Source organism: Oncorhynchus keta, chromosome 13 (genome assembly GCF_023373465.1).
Source record: "Oncorhynchus keta strain PuntledgeMale-10-30-2019 chromosome 13, Oket_V2, whole genome shotgun sequence".
NCBI lineage: Eukaryota > Metazoa > Chordata > Actinopteri > Salmoniformes > Salmonidae > Oncorhynchus > Oncorhynchus keta.
In genome coordinates, this window is record NC_068433.1 from 41,716,370 (window position 1) to 41,729,733 (window position 13,364).

The following is a 13,364-nucleotide window of genomic DNA, read 5'->3' on the forward strand; positions in this document are numbered from 1 at the left end:
TTAATTGAAGTCAATCATCACCCAGTAACACATTCCAGTCATAAATCTAAACAATTCTTACCACCATACATACCTGTGCTCAATTCTATTAGTTAGCCTAGCCCGTGTTAATTGCATTTTTGCTTAAAGCCTAGACTTTAATGCAAATTCATCAAAGCGGATATATTTTATCTTCAGGTCTTACTCTGTTGTAAAAGTATGGTAGGGGACCGTGATGGATTCTTCAAGTACAGGCATTGCCATTCAAGAGTCCAGTGCAAGTTGGACTCCATTGCTGGAACTTGATGGAATGTCTGCACTGACTGATACTCTTCTTGGGGTCCACTGAATATCTAACGTGATCCTAATAAAATACTAAATAGTAAGGTGGTAGGGATTAGGAACTACTGGGTAGGAGGCATGGAAAGGGTTGGAACTAGTGGAAGGAGTGGAATGGAACCAGACCCACATATCCACAGAGTGCTACAGACAGGGACCACAAAAGATTCAGAGCCTAATTAACATAATGGAAGTATCACTACTAATATCTGTCAAAGTTTGGCAAATGGGCATAGCATGAACAGAGGAGGGAGGGGGAAGGATGGGGCAAGAGGGTGTGAATGGAGGTAACTGACCTTATTGTGTCGATGACCTGGCTGCGTCTAGTGTGACAGTGGCATTGTCCAGAGCAGAGATCATTCATTTACCAAGCTACTGGCCTTTAGGACACACTTCCAGTTGAAGGCCAGAGAGTCCCAGTCCCTCAACAATGCAGAATGGAGTTTCTTGACCTTTACAAAGTTCGTCTGCAGCACCATCAGAGCTTCTATCTCATCAGTGATCAGCAAATCATGTAACATAAAACCAAAACAGCAGGAAGCATTGGAATTTGAATTCCTTCTCCCAATTTATTTATTATTATTAGTAGTATTTTTAAATGTGGGGGTGGCAGGTAGCCTCGTTGTTACAGCGTTGGACTAGTAACCAGAAGGCTGCAAGATCGAATCCCCGAGCTGACAAGGTCGTTCTGCCCCTGAACAAGGCAGTTAACCCACTGTTCCTAGGCTGTCATTGAAAATAAGAATTTGTTCTTATCCGACTTGCCTAGTTAAATAAAGGTACAAAAATGTAAACACTTAGCATGTTTCCTAACAACATAAACTCCAACCGCAGTTAAGAACATCAACATTTATTTCACATGATATAAAACAGATGAGATATGAACATTTTGCATATTAACTCTAATAATAACCTCAGTTACAATTTCTGCTCTGCTCTTTCTATGGTGTACATCATTTACACAATGAAACTTTACATTTATGTACATTATATTTGAAGTCCTAGAGGAACAAAATGCCTGCTTATTGCTTATACATGTGCTATTCTCTTCTCTCTGTCCAGGACTCCACATAACCAGACAGAATCTAACACACAACCAGACAGAATCTAACACACAACCCCTAATCTCATAAAACTATTTTATCTTTCATCTATATTTTACTTTAAATATATCTCAGCCATAGAAAGAAAGAAGAAAAAAAACAGAGAAGCAGATCAATTCTAATCCAGGACATTCACATGTGGTTGTCGGCGGCGACCAGACCCTGATCCTCCCGACATAAATAAACACAACCTTAATAAAATATTTAAACTCTGTCCATCAGCAGCAATATGGTGGCACCTTATTGAAGTATAAACCCATTGTATAGATAGTTCATTCTATATGTTTTATATATTTATATATTAACAATGTGTATGAACAATGGGGGAATGTGCAGTGTAGAATATGTGGAAAATTAAACTTTTAGGGCCTCATGTTAAAAACGTATATGGGAGTAAAACCAGTAAAAAAAATAAAACCCGTAAGAGAATATTGGCGCCCCCGTGTGGTTAAAGTAAAGCACTGCCTTCGTGTGTGTAGATTTGTTGCTTGGCCCTCTCCATAGCGTGTGACGATCTCAAATGCATTCTCCTCGAGTCCTCAGGTCCTCGTCTCCTTCTCAAAACCCATTGGATGAAAAAGCCAGAGGTCCCTCCCCTCTGACCTTCTCCTCCAGTGGGTTTTGAGAAGGAGACGAGGAGACAGGACACGAGGAGTATGCAATTGAGATCTTCCCAGTGTGAGACTCTTCTAATGTTCTTATTTACAACTGTACAGTCCCCTCCTCGTTACAGCAGTGCTCAGCTCATAGACACTCAACGCATCCTCACAGAACATGTCCAAAATAACAGACCATCATAATACCTGTAATAATAATCAATTATCACCCTGTAATACTATCTTGTCCTCTGAGATCTCTGTGTGAATGAGAGAGTTTTGTATCGCAGTTATTGTGTAGGCAGGCAGTAAGTAATACGAGCAGGCCTGTGGATCTACTCTTTCTGTCTGTCTGGCTACAGTCGTTTCTACTGTATACACACAGAGAGCTACTGGGCATGCTCTGTGCAGGCTGACTGGTGCCATCTTGGCTCTGTAGGATGCCATCTTGGATCTTCAGACTGGCATCACTCATGAGTCACTGCTCACAAAGGTCAATGTCTGGGCTGCAGGGGCGAGTGGAAAGAGAGGGAAGAGAAAGAAAAGAGGAAAGAGGTGAAGAGAGACAAAAATAGCTGAGGTCACAAGCCAAAATGTCTAAAATAAATCTGAGAAACTGTTTACGCTGACATGACCCGAGAGTACTTTTTGATTAGACTATAAATTATGGCTGTGTTAAAATGGCTGGTGTGATATTGCCTGCTGTGTCGATTTACCCTCCAAATCTGTGTCGATTGGAGGGTAAATCACTGAGCTTTTGGCCCTGGAGTTTAGGGGTTGATGGGTAGAGATGAGTAAAGGTCAACGGTTGTAGGTAACGACAGAGAAGTCTCTTACTGAGTGTAGTTGAGTTCACATAACCACCTCCTCGACACGTCTACACACACATGAAGTGGGATCCGTCAGTGAGTTGAGGAGGAGAAGGAGAGGAGGACTGGGGCGGACAGGGCAGGCTTTTCACTGCAAACAACACACACGGGGCAAACCCACAACACATACAGTACCAGTCAAAAGTTTGGACACCTACTCATTCAAGGACACCAATAAGAAGAGACTTGATTGAACCAAGAAACACAAGCAATGGACATTAGACCGGTGGAAATGTGTCCTTTGGTTTGATGAGTCCAAATTTGAGATTTTTGGTTCCAACCGCCGTGTCTTCGTGAGACGCAGAGTAGGTGAATGGATGATCTCCGCATGTTTGGTTCCCACCTTGAAGCATGGAGGAGGAGGTGTGATGGTGCTTTGCTGGTGACACGGTCTATGATTTATTTAGAATTCAAGGTACACTTAACCAGCATGGCTACCACAGCATTCTGCAGCGATACACCATCTCATCTGGTTTGTGCTTAGTGGGACTATCATTTGTTTTTCAACAAGACAATGACCCAACACACCTCCAGGCTGTGTAAGGGCTTTTTGACCAAGAAGGAGAGTGATGGAGTGCTGCATCAGATGACCTGGTCTCCACAGTCATCCGACCTCAACCCAATTGAGATGAGTTGGACCGCAGAGTGAAAGAAAAGTAGCCAACAACTGCTCAGCAAGACTGTTGGAAAAGCATTTCTTATGAAGCTGGTTGAGAGAATGTCAAGAGTGTGCAAAGCTGTCATCAAGGCAAAAGTTGGCTACTTTGAATAATCTCAAATATATTTTGATTTATTTAACACTTTTTTTTGGTTACTACGTGATTCCATATGTGTTATTTTATATTTTTGATGTCTTCACTATTATTCTACTATGTAGAAAACTAGTACAAATAAAGAAAAACCCTTGAATGAGTAGGTGTCCAAACCTTTGACTGGTACTGTACGTAAGTGCTTTGACATTTATCAGTTACATATCAATCCATCAACCAATCATCATTAACAAAGCGATTTCTGACTGTGTTCTCAAACCTGCCATCAGGTTGTTGAGTTTAGCTCCCTCTGCTGGTAGTTCATAGGATATGTCAATGTTGTTCCCCTGGGTCTCATGCTCCGGGGCCTCCCCTCGCATCGCCTCACTCTGCATCACATCCTCCTCAGGTTCAGGAGTCAGTGCTTCTGACACAGCAGCTGGCAAACTGGCACAGTCACACCTTCACATTCAGGCCTTACTCCAATACTTACAAAATGCATCCTTCTTTTCTGCCTTTAATGAGGTAGTCACTGATCTAAATACAGTTGGATGAAGGAAGGGATGGTTTTGAAGTATTCAAACAGGGTCAAAGTTGCTATCGATCCAGAGAGGCTAAGATATGTCCTGGTGAGGCCCAGCTAGTCTCACCTGTTGTGGGGAATGAGGGTGCTGGGAGTGTGGGTATTTCTCCTCTCTGTCTCCCTCTCCCCCTGCTGTTGATGTTGTCCAGGGATCAGGTACTGTACATACAAGGGCTTCACACCCTGATCTGATATCACCATCACCTGGGTCTCTGACACCTGCAACACACGGACAGTGAGATAGCCCAGACTACAGTCTGTGTTCAGGAGGTACCAAACAGAAAAATATGATTTGAAATGGAGCTCTTATTTTCATATGCCCTACTGAACACGACCATGGTGGTCTAATGTCAACCCCTAGAGGGTTTGGGGATCTGAAGAAACTCCTGTCCTTGAGCAACACCAGCAGTACACATTTTTATTCTAGCCCCTGGACATGCACACCTGATTCAACTTGTCAACTAATCATCAGGCCCTCCATGAGATGAATCACCGATGTTTGTCCCGGGGCTACAACAAAAACGTGTACTGTAGATGATCCACAAGGACTGGAGATGAGACACACCGGTATAAAGGGCATGGTGATAACCAATGGTCTTAAGCAGCTCTCGCAAACATTATTTTAAAATTGGGCAAATATATTAGAGGACATTAATCGATCCAACATCATCATCAGATCATGAGATTGCGTGGAGCTCAGGCCAGCTCAGAGAGGTGCGTCTCTCTCTGTAGCCCAGTGTGAGTCACCACGGCTGGGCTGAGGCCCAGAGATAAACCTCTAAATCCAGGCTGGATCCTCCTCACGCCCACAAAGCCTCCATTAGCCTCCCAGATCAGATTAAAGGACATTAACACGGAGACCAGGCTGCTGCCAACACAACACAGCCAATTACACACTAAAAACCCTGAAACAATCTTAACTCAGTTATTGGATTAGATATACATTTGTCCTTGGACGGGGAATGCGTTTCAAGTCTATCCTTTATCTCTGAATAAATACTTTCTTTGAAAACGTTCATTTTTCAGTAAAGAAATACATCATCAGTACTGTCCCTCTCTGTGCATCCTTGGTATGGATCTGTCCTATTCATACAGAGTTACAGTACACCATGCTGAGTCAGTCACCACTCCTACTAGTCATCAACATGCGTCTCAAATGATAGTCTGCCATACATATTCTGCTCTCTGGTGGTCTGTGTGAGTAGGGACACTCCCGTACCTCTGTGTCCATGTTGGAGCTCTCCGTCCGGGGCTGTGGCTCCTCCTCACTCAGCCTGGGGACAGGGATGACATCCACCTCCTCAGCTCTGTAGCTGATCTCCTCCACCACAGTGATTTCCATCTCCAGCTCCAACACTGCAGCCGTGTCGATATCCAGCGCCTCTTCTGGAGACACTGCAGTCCTCCCTCTGACTAGTTCTTCAGCTGCAGCTCTAACCCTCTCCAATTCTTCTGCAGCTGCTGCTACTGCGGCCCGGTCTCTCTCCAGCTCCAATTCTGCAGCCCTGTCCAACTCCTCTTCTACAGCCACAGCAGTCCTGGCCATCTCCTGCTCCACCACTGCAGCCACCTCAGTCATGTCTCGCTCCAGTTTTTCTATTGCAGCTCGACCCCTCTCCATTTCTTCTTCAGCAGCTGCTGCAGCCCTGTCTCTCTCCAGCTCCAGTTCTGCACCTCGGTCTCTCTCCAGCTCCACGGCTGCAGTTCTGTCCCTCTCCAGCTGCTCTGTAACTCGGTCTCTGACCTCCTCCAGGTCTTGCAGTGCTGCCTCCAGCTCCTGGGTGCCTCTGGAGAACACCACCTCTCGCCTGACCTGTGGTAGACACACATGCCAAATGAATAACTCGGTTTTAACAGTGTGTACACGACGCTGAGAAACAAGGTTTATCAACACACACACACTCGCACACAGACACACGCCCCCGCCCCCCCTCCCCTCAGCTGTCTCTGTTGTCATGTACACATCAAGTCCTATCAAACACACACACACCAAACAGAGGAGGACTTACCTGTGTAATGAAGGGGTTCTCCTTGGAGAAGGATGGAGAGCGTGAGGGGGAAATACTGCTGCTACTTCTCTTCTTCTCCTTGAGCGAGGCCTGCTGGTGTCGCCTGATCCTCTCCAGCTGCTCCTCTACACTCATCCTGGCTCTGCCGCTCTCCCTCTCCCCCGGTCCGCACGTCTGCTCCACCGCACTGTGAGGCCGGTCCTACAGGGGGAGCAGTGGAGCAGGGATCAGACACGTTGGATTATTTTTACACCGAGAATGTTTTATCTGCCTGTCTATTGGTGACATATTATATCCATCTCCAGCTTTTTGTAGTGGTAAAAATAGCAGGGAATGAATAGCAACAGTGGCACCTCCAAATCCAAAATCAGTGCTGTCCTGTCTATCAAACTGTTTCTAACATGTTTTCTAGGGTCAGTATATAGTTCAGTTCCCCTGCTATTCCCTAAAGTGCTGAGTCAGGCTTACAGTCCTGGGGTCAGACTTCTTGCTCTTCCTCAGGGTGACGTAGGAGGCGATGGTGCAGGACTCTGGGGGGATCATGGGGGATTTGGTCCTGGGGGGCACGATACCCATTGGGTAGACTGGTACTCCTAATAGGACTGGGAGGGGAGGGGGACTAAGTCAGTTACAAAGCCATTTGGGGTGTTACATTTTTTAAATATTCAGTTAATAGAGTACTTATGAATCATACTTATAATACTCTTTATAAGTTTACTTTGTATGGAATTTCTAATTACAACTTGAATTACAATAGTTTTGACCCTAGCCCGTATCCACCTTGAAACAGCGGCACCAGCGTGACTGACCTTTAGTGGCCGCAGGCTCCTTGTCAGTGGTCAGCCCTGTCTGTAGTCTGTCCTTGTCATTGTCCTCTCCGTTGTTATCGTCCACCTCCTCAGCTACAGTGGTGAGCTCTGGCTCACTCTTATACAGACGGTAGTCTGGGCCTTGCTGTAGAGGGACAGAGAGTCAGCAAACTGAGAGGTGCACACACAGTAAACACGCACAGGCACGTGCGCACGCCCGCACGCTCACACACAGGTCACAAAGTGGTCATGGTGGATGTGACCGATGGACAGTCAGGGGAAATTTAAAAAGGCGCTGCAAAGAGCAGAAAACTGTTAACGGGCAGCCCAAACACTAAGAGTAGGCAGACCGCAGCACAGCACTCAGACACAGTCAGAATGACAACTGGGGTGGAATCACACAATCACACACGCTTCCATGGAAACAAGAACAAGCCAAACCGAAGGGCAAACTGAGATGATAAACCCAAGGAATGAATACGTCAAACTCAACACTCCAGGGTAAGAGGCAGGGAAAAACCGAAATGTAGACTAATGTTAAAACAAATGACAAATGATTCAGAGCAAGTGAAAAGAGTCACAACGGTGACCCAAGTTGGCGATGAGAGATGAACCATGTATGGTGAGGGTAAAGGTGGAGGGTCCGGGGTCAATGTGTACTGGTCTTGTACAGAGTAGGATAAAGTTGCCCCTAGACACCGACCTAAGATCAGTTTTGTATTACCTCGCCCTAACGGTTAAGATTAGAATTTATTTGGTGAAGTTAAACAGATCCTAGATCTGTGCTTAAGGGCAAGTAGCGATGATGAAGCACAACGACAGGGATGAAGGGTCAGGCGTGAGGGGTCAGCGTGTCTTACACTGCTGTGTGTTCCGTTCCTCTGGCCGTGCTTGCTTGTGTGTGGTGGCGGACGGGTGCCCGAGGGGGAGGGAAGGGGGGGTACAGCGGGAGGGCGCTCTGTTGAGCCGTAGGACTGGGGGAGGGGCGGGCGGGGGGGCTGACGGTCCCCCTCCGTGAGAGGACAGAGTGACCGGAACAAGGTCACCGGCTGCCGCATGAGGAGAGGATAGATAGAAAGTTGTTGTTGTTGAGACACTCTTGAGACAACAGCATGTCACACGAGACCCTGCGTAGACAGATCAGCACAGCCTCCTTGTGGCATTGAGTGGAGCTATCTGGCTCCCATCCGTCTCACATGTAGGCTACGGACATCTCTAAATCAGTTCACAAAGACTCCATGCACAGATTCTATTTATCTGACATATTCTGATGTTTTTCTTGATCCACAAAGGAGAAGTGAGACTCACCTCGTTCTTCTGTAGGTTTGAGATGGGTTTGGAACCAAGGAAACCAGTGTCAGTGGTCCTCTGGGGTTTGTTCTTGGCCAGAACCTCCATCACATCCTGGATCCTCCACAGCTCCTTCTGGATGTGGACATGCTGCTGGCTGGGAGGTTCCGTCTGCTCACACAGTGACAGAAAAGGATCAAAAACACTCTCCATCTTTGCAAATGTGTGATTGCATGTGAGTGAGTGGTTGAGACTGAGTGACAGAGACTTACCTGTGGGCTGCCCAGGGCCTCTAGCTGTTCCAACAGGTTGGTTTTGGCCAGAGAGACGCCAGACTCCATTTTATCATACTCCCTCCACGACCGCTCCAACTCCTGTGAGACAAGAGGGTGTCACTACTAGACAGTCTGTGTGTGTGTGCGCTTGTTTATGCGTGTGTGCACTGACTCACAGCATTGACCCTGGAGCGATCTTGACAGGTGCTGATCAGTGTGTGTGTGTGTTTATGTTGACATCTGCATGTACAGTGTGTGTGTGTGTATACATATGAACGCACAGTGTTGACTCGTGCCAGTTCTCTACAGGTACTGAGCAGTCCATTCTGCAGTACATCTCTCTGCTGTATAAGGCTCTGTACAGCTGCTGGGTTGTCAGAGCTCTGCTCTATCTCCTGACTGGCAGACAGCAAAGCCGTCTCCAGGGTGTGCTGCAGAGAGATAGGAAGAAGAAGGAAGAAAGAAAGAAAGAAAGAAAGAAAGGAGAAGACGACGACAACAACACAGGTCAGCACAACATCTACAGCGAACAATTGTCTGACATCTACACACAGATACACAAACAGAACCACAGGCAAAGAACCAACCAAACATTATCAAAGCATCTCCACCATCAAAAGGGTGTAGCGTCAGTCCCAGGACTCTAGGGGGCAGGCTAGGGCAGCTGTCAGAGAGAGTCTCAGTTCCCAGCTGTGAGTCTGCTAGCTTGTCTATACACTGTGTACCTGTGGTACAAGCCTGGCAGAGGCGGGATGGTAGTCTTGGAGTGACCATGAGAAAGTATTCATACCACCTTATTCCACATTTTATTTTGTTATAGCCTGAATAAAATAAAACATTTAAATAATAACTCATTTGTCACAACACCCCATAATGACAAAGTGAAAACTTGTTTTTAGAAATGTTTGCAAATTTATTGAAAATGAAATACAGAAATCTAATTTACATAAGTATTCACACCCAAGTCAAGCACCTTTGGCAGCGATTACAGCAGTGAGTCTTTCTGGGTCTCTAAGTCGCTCTTCAAAATTCTTCAAGCTCTGTCAAATTGGTTGTTGATCATTGCTAGACAACCATTTTCACGTCTTGCAATAGATTTTCAAGCAGATTAAAGTCAAAACTAGAACTCGGCCACTCAGGAACAATCACAGTCTTCTTGGTAAGCAACTCCAGTGTAGATTTGACCTTGTGTATTAGGTTATTGTCCTTCTGAAAGGTGAATCCATCTCCCAGTGTCTTGTGGAAATCAGACTGTACCAGGTTTTCCTCTAGGATTTTCCTTTTCCTAGCTCCATTCAGTTTCTTTTTTTATCCTGGAAAAACTCCCCAGTCCTTAATGATATCAAGCATACCCATAACATGATGCAGCCACCACTATGCTTGGAAATATGGAGAGGGGTACTCAGTAATGTGATGCATTAGATTTTCGCCAAACAAAACACTTTGTATTAGAACAAAATATTAATTGCTTTGCCACATTTTTTGCAGTATGACTTGTAAACAGGATACATGTTTTGGAATATTTTATTCTGTACAGGCTCCCTTCTTTTCAGTCTGTCAATTAGGTTGGTATTGTGGATTAACTGCAATGTGGTTCAACCATCCTCAGTTCTCCCATCACAGCCATTAAACTATATTACTGTTTTTAAGTCACGATTTTCCTCATGGTGAAATCCCCAAGCCATTTCCTTCCTCTTCGGCAACTGAGTTAGGAAGGACGCCTGTATCTTTGTAGTGAATAGGTGTACTGATACACCATCCAAAATGTCATTAATAACTTCACCATGTTCAAAGGGATATCCATATTTTATTTTTTACCCATCTACCAATAGGTGTCCTTCTATGCGAGTCATTGGAAACACTCCCTGGTCTTTGTGGTTGAATCTGTGTTTGAAATTCACTGCTCGACTGAGGGACCTTACCGTTAATTGTGTGTGTGTGGTACAGAGATGAGGTAGTCAAAACAACAAACATGTTAAACACTATTATTGCACAATATTGTTATTGAGTCCATGCAACTTATTATGTGACATGTACTCCTGAACTTATTTAGGCTTGCCATAACAAAAGGGTTGAATACTTATAGATTTTTTATTAATTTGTAAAAATGTCTAAAATCGTTATTCCACTTTGAAATTATGGGGGTATTGTGTGTAAGCCCTCCCTCCCTCCCTCCCTCCCTCTGTGTAATAAAGGTCTACTCCAGCCTCAGACAGCCCAGTGTGTGTGTGTTTTGTGTGTGTGAAGCAAGTTGTCAGTTGAAAGAGTGAGTACAGTAATTACCTTCTCTCTGTGTAGTTGCTGTAGTTTCTCTTCCTGTGTTCTCACCACTTGGTCCTGCTCACATAGTCTGCTCAGCTTAGTCTGAAACACACACACACACACACACACACACACACACACACACACTAGTTGGTAAGAATTCAGCATTGAATTCAGATTTTTCCAGAGAGCTGAGCTGTGTGGTATTCTATTAACTTAATTGAATCTTTCAATCTATGTCTAGGAAGCCAACTGCTGTGTGTCTAGACTAGAGGATATGTGCAAAGGGAAAGGAATAGTTTCCCCTCTACCTAGACAAGACAATAATAAAAGGTCTTACGTCTATGTCCTCTGGCCTCTGGTGGCTGTAGGAGTTGTCTTTGTAGTCCTCGGGGCTGATCTGAAACACCAGACAGCCTTAGAGACACATGCTGTGTTTACACAGGCAGCCCAATTGTGATCTTCTTTTCACTAAAATGGTCTTTGGAACAGTCAGATCTGCTCTGATTTGAAAAGATCTGATGTGATTGGTCAAAATACCAATTAGTTGAAGATATATCAGAATTGGGCTGCCTGTGGGAAGATAGCCACAGACAGGGGATAGCAAAACAACCTGTAATACAGACCCATGACATGGGGTGCTTCTCAATAGTCTACTTTTCTCCTTGTTAAAGAACTGGACTGGTGAAAACCCATTTCTAGTAGGTATCCACCATATTGCTAACAGTATCTTCCGATCAGTGCAGATAAAGGAGAAGACACGAGGAGAGAATGCTAGAGTATTGAGATGCACCCATGGCCTGGTTCTTCATTGTGATGTGGTTGTCATGGTAAATATCTGCGTCCTTACAAGGAGTTGTCCACAGGGTCAATGAAGCCCAGAGAGAGAGAGCGAGAGGGTGAATGCATGCATGCAATTTCAATGACCTTCTCTTCTCATAACTTGTGACTTTCCAACAGTTCGGATACAACTTCTCAGCCCAAATTTACATTTCATAATAAGGAGTGTCAGCCCCCTCTGCTGGGAAATCAGACTGTGTTTTCCACCTCAGTAGCATCACTGATAACAGTCCTACTGATGGAGGCTCCAGGGGTGTGAAGAAGCTATGGAGAGGACAGGAAACTGGCATCAGGTCGTCACCAGAGACTAGAGGAGGATGTTCTCTCACACACACCTTAACAGAGGCTAGAGGGCTGCTGTAGTGGTTGGCTAGGCTGGGTGTATAGTCCTCTGTGCTGGCAGCTCTGCCCTGTGCCACACTAATTACCGTCCCCTTGGTGCGCTCTTCATTACTGTCCCCCGGTACACTCTGTCATGGCTGTAGCTTGACTAATGAAAACCTCTAAAAGACCTGGGCTAAATCTGGCCCTCACGGACACACACACACACACACACACACACACACACACACACACACACACACACACACACACACACACACACACACACACACACACACACACACACACACACACACACACACACACACACACACACACACACACACACACACAGCTGGGAAAACCAGCCATCCTCACACTCCTCTCTACTTCAGTTAAGGAACAGGCAGGTGATTTTCAAACCCAGCATGGCTAAAGACGGGGAGGTTCAAGAGAGCAGGGCTGAAATCATACCATTAGAAGCCTGCAATAAAGTGATAATTTAGCACAGTGGAAAGGCCAGACTATGGACCCCACACAGTATACCCTCTAGGACAATTTCCCCAGCTACAAATAAAATACCCCCGCACTCTTTCAATCACTGTCACACGATCGGGCCACCACCCGAACAAGGATGTCATTCTATTGAATACATAAACAAAATGTTCTGCATTGAGCTCTTATCATACCCACGTGGACAAACTGAACATAATATTACAAAAGCACAGAGAAGAGAGGTGCTGATTTGACTGTGAGCGTACAGCGCCTAGCCAACATAAGATCCATCATCAACAGCATTGGTATTGCAGGAAGACCAACAGCAACAATACCATCAAGTTACAATGAGGTAGGATGGGCATGGCTATGTAGCATCCACCATAAGCCATGCTAACATCAGTCCAACCTCGGACTGACGAAAAAAAGCAAAACATGGATGAAGAGGATGTGCTGTAGTCAAATCAACACGTGAAGGGTAAGTAGCAAACAATGTTGGGATCACGACACCAGGAAGAGGGGGAACCGACGACTGACTGACTGACTGCATCCAATGTGAACAAAAACAGGAGGGATCGATGATGAAGGGAGGAGAGGAGTGCGGGAGAAGAGTCATTGGTTTGCCAATAAGACCTTACTTGCTGGTACAGTTGAGGCCTTGGAGCAGAGTTCTCAATCATAGTGTGAATCATGAAGATTAACGGCTCATTGTCCTTCGTCTAGTGGGAGTTCGAAGTTAGGTAGGGTGGAAGGGAGCGACAATACACAACAGCACAATATAGGTGTTAGTTAGTGAACATAGCAGCACAGCCTAGAAAGGATCCATAGAAATAAAGAACACATTG

General features: G+C 45.3%; 1 protein-coding gene across 14 annotated transcripts in view; it reads right to left on the reverse strand.

Annotated features, from left to right (window-relative positions):
• Positions 1-1,152: 1,152 nt before the first annotated feature.
• The window catches only part of LOC118392359 (pleckstrin homology domain-containing family A member 5-like), a 149,829-nt gene continuing 137,617 nt past the window's right edge, over positions 1,153-13,364 (reverse strand). For 4 of the 14 annotated variants that reach the window (XM_052460172.1, XM_052460169.1, XM_052460171.1 and 1 more), the window contains 15 exons: positions 13,158-13,238; positions 11,204-11,263; positions 10,885-10,965; positions 8,883-9,032; positions 8,599-8,700; positions 8,345-8,497; positions 7,897-8,085; positions 7,037-7,181; positions 6,696-6,829; positions 6,228-6,428; positions 5,438-6,031; positions 4,286-4,437; positions 3,916-4,082; positions 2,855-2,977; positions 1,153-2,523 (listed from right to left, as the gene is read on the reverse strand). In XM_052460172.1, the coding sequence (XP_052316132.1) occupies positions 2,895-2,977; positions 3,916-4,082; positions 4,286-4,437; positions 5,438-6,031; positions 6,228-6,428; positions 6,696-6,829; positions 7,037-7,181; positions 7,897-8,085; positions 8,345-8,497; positions 8,599-8,700; positions 8,883-9,032; positions 10,885-10,965; positions 11,204-11,263; positions 13,158-13,238 (2,292 nt within the window). In that variant the 3' untranslated portion in view covers positions 1,153-2,523; positions 2,855-2,894. Of the gene's footprint in view, positions 2,524-2,854; positions 2,978-3,915; positions 4,173-4,285; positions 4,438-5,437; positions 6,032-6,227; positions 6,429-6,695; positions 6,830-7,036; positions 7,182-7,896; positions 8,086-8,344; positions 8,498-8,598; positions 8,701-8,882; positions 9,033-10,884; positions 10,966-11,203; positions 11,264-13,157; positions 13,239-13,364 lie in introns of those variants that run through there. The other 10 variants (XM_052460174.1, XM_052460170.1, XM_052460175.1 and 7 more) reach the window with 5 other exon arrangements.